Source organism: Rhinolophus sinicus, chromosome 17 (genome assembly GCF_057876585.1).
Source record: "Rhinolophus sinicus isolate RSI-liver-muscle chromosome 17, RSI-T2T, whole genome shotgun sequence".
NCBI lineage: Eukaryota > Metazoa > Chordata > Mammalia > Chiroptera > Rhinolophidae > Rhinolophus > Rhinolophus sinicus.
This window is the reverse complement of record NC_142517.1, coordinates 206,114,806-206,126,905: the sequence shown is the minus strand read 5'-3', so window position 1 is coordinate 206,126,905 and position 12,100 is coordinate 206,114,806. Positions and strand designations below refer to the sequence as shown.

At 39.2% G+C, this 12,100-nt stretch overlaps 1 protein-coding gene across 2 annotated transcripts in view; it reads right to left on the bottom strand.

Moving 5' to 3' along the window:
- CAB39 (calcium binding protein 39) overlaps nt 1–12,100 on the bottom strand; it is a 72,755-nt gene that overhangs the window by 41,033 nt on the left and 19,622 nt on the right. For both annotated transcript variants that reach the window (XM_074314786.2, XM_019739786.3), the window contains exon 2: nt 3,279–3,434. In XM_074314786.2, coding sequence (XP_074170887.1) covers nt 3,279–3,392 — 114 coding nt within the window. In that variant the 5' untranslated portion in view covers nt 3,393–3,434. The remainder of the gene's footprint in view (nt 1–3,278; nt 3,435–12,100) is intronic.

Sequence of the window (12,100 nt, the reverse complement as noted above, 5' to 3'; positions counted from 1 at the left end):
GCTTTGCATTCCATTTTCAATAAATACAAATAGTTATTGAGTTCTGTCTTTGGAAGGTTTATATTCTAACAGGGGAAGAAATAGTAAATAAACATCACTGAGTATATTAAAAAGGTTAAGAGCAACACAGGAAATAGAGCATGATCGGGGAACAGGAATGCCAGAGGGCAGGGTTGCGTTTTAAATATGGGGTTGGGTGAAGAGTGACATTGAACAAACACTTGAAAGCAATAAGGGAGTAAGCCAAGCAGAGAGCGGGGGCAAGAACATTTTAGGCAAAGGGACTCGCCAAAGGCAAAAACCTTAAAGGCAAGAGTATGACTGGAGCACATAATGAAAGGAAGCCAATGTGGGGGGAGTACTAAGAGAAGGGGCCATTGTGGCCGTGGGCAAGGGCCCACATTTATTTTTCTGTGAAAGGACAGACAGTAAATATTTTAAGCTTTGCAGGCCACATAAGGTCTCTGCTGCATATTCTTCTTTGCTTTTAAAACCAACCCTTTAAAAATGTAAAAACCATTCTTAGCTCATGAGCCTTACAAAAACAGGCCTAGGCAGGATTTGGCCTGTAGAATTTAGTTCACTAAGGGAAACATTATTTGACTCACGTTTTGAAAGAATCACTATGGTTGGAGGGAGGCAAGGGAGACCAGTTAGAGGGTCACTGCAGTAATGCAGAGCAGAGATAATGGAAGCTCTGACCAGGGTGGTAACTAGGAAAACAGGGAGAAATGGTTCTGGCTTTTCAATTTTTTCCCCTCCAGATAAAGTGGACGGATTTGCTCACATTTGGATTTGGGAAGTGTGAAAGGAGTCACGGATGACTCAAGACTTTGGCCTGAACAACTAGAAGGATGGAGTTTCATTAACCATGATTACGAAGACTGCAAGTGGATATATAAAGTATGTGTTTTACTTCAAAACAAAGTAGAATTCATATTCCTTAGATCCTGCCACAACTTCAAGCTATTTTATAACCATTTTTTTTGTCAAGTTACAAAAATCCCACTGTGATTTGAATGGAATTGCTTTAAGCTTAAAAATTAATTTGAGAAGAAATGGCATCTTAACTAAATTCCATTTGCTAACATGGACCAAGTATTCTCTTCTGCCCCTGAATAAGGTTTTAGAATTTTTTTCATATAGGTTCTTGTATACTTCTTGATGACAGTATTCTCAGACATCTTATACTTTTTTTGTTGCTACTGCAAATGAAATACTTTTTTAAAATACAATTTCTAGATAGTTTTGATCGGTATTTAGGGAAGTTATGAATTTTCTATTTAGCTGCCCTAGTGAATTGCTTTAAGCTTATTTTTGCATTGATCCTCCAGTGTTTTGTAAAGATATGTGAGTATGTCAATGGTGTTATCTTCCCTCTTTATTTGTAATAGCTGTTTTTTCTTCTAAACCATTTCTTTATGCATTGGCTAGAATTTCCAGAGCAATGCTAAATAACAAGTCGCAGCAAGCACTCTGATTTTAGTAGGACTACCTTTAACTGTTCAGTCTTTAGTATGATGTGAAAATGGTTCTTTATGATTGTTAATTCAGTGATTAGACTTCCATCTTTCCATTGTTTGCAGGTCTTGGTTCCATTGGTTTGAAGGTCTATGCACTTTTCAATCTTGATAAGAAAGTGCATCAGACATTTCAGGGTTTTCCTCCCAATTCCTAACCTAGTTCAGAATAAGTAGTTTGTATGGATTGTTCTTCAGAGTTGTCCCCTTCCACTGAAGTGAAATTTATTTTTTATAAATTCAACTATTTTTCTTTCCTTTGTTTATCCTAATAGTAGGAGGTCTATTCCTGCTTCAGCTTACAGCAGGAGTTCCTGACATTTTGGGCCAGATAATTCTCCCGGGGGGAAGGCCGGGGGGAGGGGAGTGGGGGGCTATCCCATGTACTAGTATCCCATGGCCTGTACTAACTAGATGCCAGTAGCTGCCCTCCCCCAGCGTAATAACCAACAAATTCTCCAAGCATTGCCAAATGTCCCCTTGGAGGGAAACATTGCCCCTCGTTGAAAACCACTGATTTAATGAAGTAGATGAATTCCATCAGAGACAAACTTGCTTTCTGTCATTATAGAACTCATCTCCAATGCCACTTCCTCAGTAAGATTTCCCCCATATAACCCATCTAAATTAGGACACTTCCCCTACCTGATGCCACAAACACATATAAACATATACCTTTCATTAACTATCACAGTAGGTTAAAGTATGGACCCCTTGGGGTCCCTGAAGACCCTTTCAGGGGGTCTGTGGGGGTTTAAATTGTGTTCATATCAACACTAACATATCATCTGCCCTTTTCCACTGTGTTGCCATTTGCACTGACGGTGCTGATCCCTTAGCCTGAGTCAAGATCGTGACACCAAACTGTACGAGCTGCCATTGTCGTCTGCATCACCATGGACTCAGGGGAGGGAGAGAGAGAGAGAGAGAGAGAGAAGAAGGGGGGGAGAGAGAAAGAAATGAATAGGGTGGTTCTGAAAAATGAATGGGGGCCGAGGTGGAGCTGGAGTGGGGGAGAACAAGACCAAGGCATGAAAAACAGTCCAGCTCCTCATCTGCTTTAGTTGCTTTCAATGAACGGAGGCAAGGTGAGATGCTGGAGCACACAGAATAAGGGAGAGGGTTGAAATTCACCTAGAGAAGCAGAGATCACGTCACAAAGGGTCTTGTGTGCCACTCAAGGAGTCTGCACTGAAGACTTAAAGCAAGGGAGATATTTTAGAAATAAGAAAGGTCATGAGGTCCACAAGAAAGGTCACGGCACACTTTGTCAAGTCGGAATGGAAGTCAGAATCAATTCAGAAACCCCTTAGGAAGTAGGGGGGTTCGTGCTGTTTAGTGAAAGATGATGTTTCAAAGAGGGACAGACAAGATTGGGAGAAAAGTCACGTTTTGGGCTGTGGTAACAGGGTAGAGGAAGATGCGCTGTGGATACAGGACACACAGAAAGAAAACCAGGACAGGCGTCTCCCCAGGATGACTGCTGGTGGGAGCGCTGATTTCAGGAATCAGATAAACCAATCTCAACAATGAAGAAAACAAAATGTAAATACACTTGAAAACCTCAAATGAAAAAAGTTAGAAATATGTTTGCTAGATGGCAGTACAGGAGAAAACATGGTATTTAAATACTAGCAAATGCCACCTTAGGATTATATTTAAAAAACCTCAAATAAACTCATATTGGGATTTGTTGATATTTTTTAAACACCTAATTTATCTTACATCGGAAAATGTAAAATAATGCCAAATACATACCTTTTCTGCTTTTTTGTCCGAAATGTCCTGCTTCTCCAGAACAGCCATGCTCTCCTTCAGGTTCTTCACAATGTCTGCTGGAGATTTGTGTGACTTCCCGAATGGGAACGGCATGGCGGCAGCGACAGATGCCTCGCTGCGCTCTGCCTACTTTACCTGTGGACACAGAACAAGGGAGAAGTGAGAAAAAAGTAGGGTCAAGAGAACACATACTGTCTAAATTCTAATCTGGGAGGAAAACCAGTGACTTTCAAAATCAGTAGAACTGGGAACCTGCCAGTATACCGGAGAAATGGTAATACAGAGAGGTCTCAGGATTGTAGAACACTTTGTACTTTTCAAAACCCTTTTAACCCTGCACTGAGGAGCAACCGGCAGGTGCTGAGCATGTAGGTGGCAGCAGCTGTCCCTCATTCACAGGACAACTAGGGCTCCAGGCCAAGGCTGAGTACTAAGTGGTAAAGCCGGCTCAAGTCTGTCTTGATGCAGTGTCCTTAATCAACACACTCTACATACCTCCAATTTACAGATATTCTCTATCTTACAGTTGAGCAAACGGGGGCAAAAAGTTAGGCAAAGGGCTTAACCAAACAGCAATAGCAACAGGCCCACTATCAAGGTCTCTCCACATGCTTCTTTGCCAGCGTTCATGCTGAGCCTCCTAAACACCCCGGTGGCCACACACTTCCATGGCATACCCACCACCTCTTCAGTCAGCCACAGGGTCTCAGAGCTGGACAGAACCTTGGACAGAGCCTTGGAAACATCTCCCCTCAGACCTTCAAATCCTTCAGGCACCACTTTCAATGTGTGCTCTTTCTACCTGGATATGACTACCTCCCATAAAGGAACTCACTGGGAAAACCCTGAAGATAATGAACTTCTGGAAGTTCTTAATTTTTTTGTGGGTGGCAGAAAACAACATTTCTACCAAATAAACCACAATATACATCATAGAAAAGAAAACATCAACTATTTCAAGAAGTCACCATTTTTTAAAAACCAGTCAGGTTTTTTAAAAAACAAAGTTAACAAGACAAATGATGGTAGTAACTTGGGGAACATGTCAGAAGTTACAATATCTTTCACTAAATAAGTTATACTCATAAGCATTAAACCTCATATAAGATACCAAAAGATAACACTTTGGAGAAGAAGCTTACAGATCACTTAGATCAGAAGTTTTCAAACTGAGTTCCAAACTTCTATATTTGTGCCGGGAGCCCACCCCCACCTCCACCAAAGTAGGGAGAAACAGGTTTTAGATACTTCAACCCCACTGTTTCTTTCCCCCATGGAAAAATATCTGTTGCAAGGCATTATAATGCTTCTTTTGAACTTTGCCTAAGACTTCAATTGAAGAAAGTATTTCAATGTTTTTCTCTAAAGTTTGAGATGCAGTGACTTATATATCTGTTAACAAATGAACTGTTTTTGGGGAAAAGCATGCAATGAATGCTCATGTTAAGCCTCCAATGAAGTCACGAACAGGTATGTTAATTCGTGATGTGTTTGGATGTGATTTGTTCTGAGCACTCTATACCAGCATCACTTGTCTAGCTCAGTTTGTAAATCCTTTATTGATCAAATTAAAACCACATATTACTTAACCAAAGGGAAATGTCCTCAAACGTAGGTTCTCAAAATTCAAAGATGCGTAAATTTACTTCTGAGTATCTTTTTCATGACAAGAAGTTTGGGTCAATCATAGCTAAGTTGCTCCCATTATTTCTGATTACCTGGCTACATGGGACACAAATCCTGGATCATTCTTTCCCATCATTTGCTCCTTTTTCACTTTTTTTTTTCTTTTTTGAGGCAGATGAGAGGCAATGCAGGTTGCTTCTCCAGAAACATAATGGATTCACACAATAAATTCTGAAAATATTATCTTTCCTATTTGTACTACGCAAATAATGGCAGTGATGCCACAAGTTAATCTGGGTGAGGATGGGAATGGTTCACGGTATTTTGCAGGAAGTGCTGTGGTGCTATGCAACGGAGATATTTTCAGCTCTGGCTCGATGGTGGAAGAAGTGACTTTCCAAGGCAAAGAAGATTTTAAAAGTCCTACCCCACACTTTATACTGGTCATAGCAGAAAGAATACAGCTGCCAAAGAGAACAAGATGCAAAATGCTTCCGTGAAGGAAAGGGGAGGCATGACACCATCATTCCTTGTAATTAGTACCCCAGGCAGCCGAGATTTGGCAGAACAAACTAGTAAGACTGTACTTTGAGGAAATACACTTAGTAACAAGTACCCAAAACAAGAAGTGGACACTCCTCAGCAGGATCCAACCGCCGTGGGGAAGCTGCTTGTGACGAGCTCCTGTTTTCTCTCCACCTCCCTCCTCCACTCCCGCTCTTACACCCCCCAGCCTTTAGATATCCTTTCATGATTTGTTGTTCTAAAAAGACAGTTAATGTATGATTATTAAGTGAAAGAATAACAATGATATAACTTGATTATAAAACTTGTAAATAAGAACTATATAGTTATTTTAAAGTAGGAGTGTGATAATTAAACAAATCATTTTATTTCTTTCATTTACAGCCTCAAATTCCCCAATTATTACACAACACAACTGTCCAAGATTTTGGGGGTCAAAAACAAGGAAATAACACCCCTTAAAACTTCTGCCTTAGAATTTGCTTCTTATGCCTAAGTTTGCTATGTATTAAGCTTAAATATCTTATACTCATATTGTATGCCAGCCTGTGATCCAACTTTTTAAATAATTAATTGAAAACACAGAAAAGTTTAAAATTAATGAATGGCTCCCAAGTGATGACCAAGCAGGTAGACAATACATGTGCCTAGAACGTTGCTAAAAGGGTAAGAAGAGTTATGTTTTAAGAAATAAGGTTCTTAATAAACATGTTAGATTAATATGCATAGAGCTATAAGTATTTAATATGAGTGTAACAAAGAAAACATAAGCAGCTATTGAGGCAAGTGTTATGAGTAATATGGTGATATCATAGATGTGTCATACAAATATCCTCATTAAAGATGTGGAGAAAGATACCAAAACAATCTACCACAAGAGTGAAAGGTGGTACTTCTAGGGAGCAGGAAAAGGGCAGGGATTGGTATTTTTTCTTACAAGCCCTTTTTGTTAACTGTTTGCCTCCTTCAATTAAACACATGTATAATTTTGATAAACAAAAACTAAATTTAAAGAAATCAGTGGGTAATATAAAAAACAATCTATATATTTTTTAATACATAAAAAGTACTATTCATTAGACACTTGAAGGGAAGGCTGAATGACAGAGAAAAGGCTGCCAGTCTTAATAATCGTGAAAGCTAGATTGAGCCAAAAGAACCAGCAGTGTTTCAAACTTGGATCATATCATGATCTACAAGTAAGAAACTTATGTAATTACACACACACAGAGCTAAAACTGATACTTTCTATTTTATTCAATTTTATTTTTTAAAAAATATGGATGATTAAACAGATTCATGAATCACTAACTGATTTTAGAGAATATAAAGAGGAACAAAAAGATTAGGAACCAAATACAAACTTAGTTTTAAAAAGAGTTGAACTTCACGCTTCAACTCTTGCTTCAGTCTCCTGACTTCGATCCTTACTCCTCAGAACAGAAGTTAATCCCTCCACAGAACACTGAATGACCTTCCAGCAGTGCTCAAATGACAGCAAAGGCAGCCCCAGGAGTTGCTCCCCAGCCCACACTGCTTCTTCCCAGGAGTGGAGAAGTGCCTTCCAAAGGGCCAGTACCATTCAGTGTTCTGGGACCTGAAAGGATGTGAAACACACAGGCGCGTGTCTGAGTTTTTGAACTGACAATCCCAAGAGTATGGAGATGTACAAGCTGGTTCAACACGGAAGGGTTAAGATGGCTAAAAGACCTTTTTGCATAACTGCCTGCCTTTCTCATTGTCCCCTTTCCCTCTTTCTCATCACCAGTATTTCATTAGAAGTATCTGATGGAATTTTAGGGAATGCCAACAAGAACCCACTGATTAAGACCCTTCAATAACTTTTCCTTGCCCTTAAAATAAGATCCAAATTCCTTACCACGGGCCCCAAAGCTTTAATACTTTAAGCCTGAACACCACATTTTGCAAATAAAAACCTTAATTTTTAATTCTAGATGGTGGGTATATGGGATTTCATTGTTACTCAACTTTTCTGTATGTTCACATTTTTTCCTTAATAGTTTTAAAACTGCCTAAACTATGTTTTGGACATAACTGGAGTTCATGAAGAAAATGGACAAAAGTACATATAATTTTAAAAATTCATTTAGCTTTCAACACAACTAATTTCCTCCTGTCTCTTAAAAATGGTTCATAATAAAGCTCAGCAAGACTCCTTAAGACAAAATTAATGCAACTGGGGGAATGCCAGCCACGATTAGGATTCTAAAGAGGGCTTGGAAACCCGGACCTACATTTCTCAAACTGGAGGTAAGTTTGCTCCGATGGTAACGAATGGTGTATGATTGAATCCTCAAGATAAAGAAGCCTTAGAGGGGAAATTTAACTTGAAAATTTGGGGGGTGGGAAGGGGAGGCAAGAGGAATGGGAAATAATTGAACATTTGTTACAATTTAGCATTCTACTTTTATATTAAAATCAACATTTATGGAATTGCACGCTAAATCTGCACGAAAGGAATTTGCAGGAATATTTAGCACTGCACACTTCTCAGCTTTCCTACATTCTCTCCTCTTATTGTTCTCGTCTCTAAATGCCCTTCCTCTCTCCATTTAATTCAATGACTCATTTTTACTCCAAGGTTGGCTGTCTTTTTACCCTATATTCTCTGAGTGATCTCATCTACCCAGGGTTTCAACCCGTAATCTATCTCCCACCCCAATCTGCCGGCATTTCTAACTCTACTCCCTATAGATGTCCTCCAGGCAACTCAAACCTCATCCCCAAGCCCTGCTTCTTCTTCTAAGTTCCCCTTCACAGCGAGAGGCTCCATTGTTCACCCAATCACAAAATTTGGTCATTATACCAGACTCTGTCCACATGTTAAATCTTCCCTATATAATCATTTCATAATTGTAGTCAATTCCATTTTCGAAATCTCTCTGTCCCTACAGATACCAAGTGTAGACCTTTACTGCTATTGTCCAGAGGGCAGAGGTTATCAATGGGGCCAATATCATCCCGAGGGGATGTTCTGGAAAATTTGGTTGTCAATGCCTGGGACATTCACTGACTGCTGAAATCATTAAAAAAAAAAAAAAAAAAAAAAAAAGGCAGCACTACTTTTTGTGCTGTTGTTCACATAAGCATGGCCTTCTGCTAACTTCTATATCCATGGGGGGAGGGGAATCGGGCTGGGGATCAGAATATTGAAAGTCTTTCTATCTACTTCTGCATCTATGTTTACAACAGTTAAACTTCTAGCTTTAAAAAAATGGTTATGTTTATTGTGCAAAGTTCAAACGCTGAAAGACCACACAAGATAGACAGAGAAAATCACCTGCAAAGCCTACAGACAGCTAGTATTAACAGTTTCGTATATATTTTCCTTTTTATTCCTTATGCTCTATATTTGTGGTCTTGTACTGGGAGTCTTCTCCTTTCTCCAAAACAGATGAAGACCAGATGATACTAGGAACGGTCACTTCCATCTTAGAAAGCACAATTTCAAATCACTGCTGTTACGTTAATACTTGTGCACACAGAGCTCCAGCTCAAGGACGTGCTGGGGGACAGACAGACACCCACTGGGAAAATCTAAGTCTAACATCACTAGAGTTAGGACGTGAGGTGCTGCCCTTTTCAGGCAATCTGACTACTTCTGGCTTGTGCAACACACACCTAACTCTAACGCTATTCACCGAGGTGCTGACAAATCCTGAAACGCAGTCAGATGGTCCCTACACCACTCATTAGGACATTTATTCAAATACCCACTGTGCACTCACTACATGCCCCAAACAGAAGGCATGAGGAGCGCCTGCTCTACAGAAGACACGACTCTGCTGTGTATGGATGTGGGTGGATGTGTTCAGAGACAGGAAGGAAAAGCTGCTGAACGACAACACATTCCTAGACAGCTGAGTTCACAGGACCCTACACTAACATGTGTTAGATTGGACTCATCCGCTTAGTGATCAAATGCTAACACTGCAAACAGACAAAAGACCGTTGTACACAAGAGCTATTAAGGTACCTACGCAGTCATGGAAAGTGTGAAATGTAGTACACACCTGAACCCATTTTTTCAGATGGCTGGCTCTGAGACCTAATCCCCTGCTTCTAGGGTTAATGTTACTTAATTCAAATCAATACTGAATATCTACAACATGCGAGATATTGCATTAGGTGCACCAGACTATCCATGCAGTAGTGCAGGGCAATTATATGAAACACAGTAGTTAATTACATGGGCTTTCAAGATTACCTGGGATCAAATCCTGGCTTCACCCATGTCTAAGCTGACTTACACTTTTATAAGCCCCTTTCCTCATCTTTATAATGGGAAAAACAACAGCTACCTCGCTTAGCATGAGAAATTACACATGTTTAAAGTACATCTTCATATGGTAAAATCTGAATAAATAGTAGTGGAGGATAGTTACGTGGGTTTTTTTCCTTCTAAAATCTGGTTTGTGCCTAGTCTCAAAAAAAAATGGGTTTTTAAAAAAAGGTATCTATACGGACTGAATAACAATATAAGATGAATGATCTTATCCTTTTTAAAATTGCATCTCGAAGTTTTGATTCATCTCTTGAATGGATAGGATACATGCTCTTCATAGCTGCAAATAAGATGGAGTGACTTAGCTCCAGTACGATAAACTATGAGTAGCTTTCAGAAGCAGGTGGACCTTTGGTGAATTACCAAAGCTACCCAATACATAGCTCATCAACTATGTCAAAACCAAAATTAAGTGTTCGAGAGCACACAAAACTTTGGAGTGTGTTTTGCAATTACTTTCAGGAGCCAATACTGTTCAACACTGTATACTATGCAGGAGTCATACTGATATTCTCTTACGGCCTAGATACAGCAGAATTTAAAATGACGTAAGCTCTCTCACATAGGACTTACTACACTTGACAAAAGCACTGTCACTTCTCTGCTCAGTCCCTCCCCCTATGACTTTCCATTTCACTCCCATATTGAGTGTATGTCAGGATTTAGGGCAGTCTCTTGACTCCAAATTCTACTCTTTCTATTTATTTGTTCAAGTATTACAAAAATGTACAACATAAAAGATGGTTTCATTATCAAACACAGTAACCACAAATAAATGTTCACTGAGTGACTTTTTTAAAACATTGATTTAAAAGTTCTGAACAAATAGGCTAAAGGCAATTTCTAAGCTTATGAGTGAAATAAATATGAAAAAGAGTAACCCCTGAATAACCTCGCCCGCTAAAAGGCAAAAACCAAAAATTGGCCCGTACCTCTGCTTCATACGCTTTTTTTTTTTGACAACCCCAATTCCTTTTCTATTAAATCTCAGAAATGTATTGTACAGAGAGCTAGGCTATGATACTGTCAACTACTTTCCAGTCCCAACCAAGTCTCCCAAACACACGCCTACATCTGAGTGACCATGAGCTTCTCCATCCATGCACCCTTTGGGAAAATGTGTTCTTAACTAAAATAAAGTTCTTTTAGGCAAATGCTTACTTCCCCCAAAAAAACATTGAAAAACGAGAGATTTTCAGAGATTTCAAATCTTTTTCAACATTTTCAGAATTTAGAGGTATGGGTGAGAGTAGACTACTGTTAGTGTAATAACATTCTCCATGATCCTGGTACTAAATGTACCTGTTATATACGTCATGTGGGCTGTTAACTCCATTTTTGTAATCTGAAGTATTAAATAATTCTTATGAGGTGCGATAAAAAAAATACAGTGAATGCTGCTGCTGAGTGTCATCCAACGGAAAGGCAGGGATCTTCTATATGGGAAGTAGTGCGCCGAACCTTAGTAACAGTGTGTGACGAGTTTCCACTTGTTCGGTGCAGTCAGTCGGGTGTGAGCTACAGTTGAGAGAAGGTGTGTTTTAAAGTGTGCTGTAAATCATCCTCCATCATGACAATGCTCCGTGTCACACATCACTTCTGATAGGGCAATTTCTGTCAAATAAAAACATTACAGTGTGTCCTCTTCCACCTTATTCACCGGATCTGGCACCGTGAGACTGCTGGCTCTTCCCCAAAGTCAAAATAACCATGAAAGGAAAATATTTTGAATCGATTCAGAACATCAGGGCAGCCAAGAAAGCGCAACTAAAGACACTCACGAAAGAGGACGTCCAGAGCTGCTTCAGAACGTGGTGAGAATGATGGGATGAGAGTGTTCAAAGCGAGGGGGAGTATTTTGAGGGGGATTAATGGCAATGTGTCTTTTACTATAATACATTTTTTAAACATTCACCGTAGCTTTTGATCACACCTCTATGTGAACTTATCTTTCATAGCATTCCTACAAGTTTAAATTTTTAGAAAAAAATTCAATTTCAAATTAATAGCTTTTGTTCTGAATGAATTAAAGAACAGGCATTTAATGAAATGGGTTTAGTAAACGGAATGTTTAGAAACAATTTCACTTTGTGTTCTTCTAAAACAGGCTTGCTATTTATCCTCGAAAGTTTTACTCACAGTAAAACATGGGAATGTCAAATTATGAATGTTTATGAAATATGTTCTAATGGTAAAACTCATTCTTTATTTGAGCAACAAAGCAAGAGATATCTGCTTATAGGAGAGAAAGGGTTTTGCGTTAGTAGCTAATTTAGGACATGCCACTTCACGATTTTTGTAAAGCATCAGCTCTTGTTTAAAAAAACTGTGTTAATTTTACAAA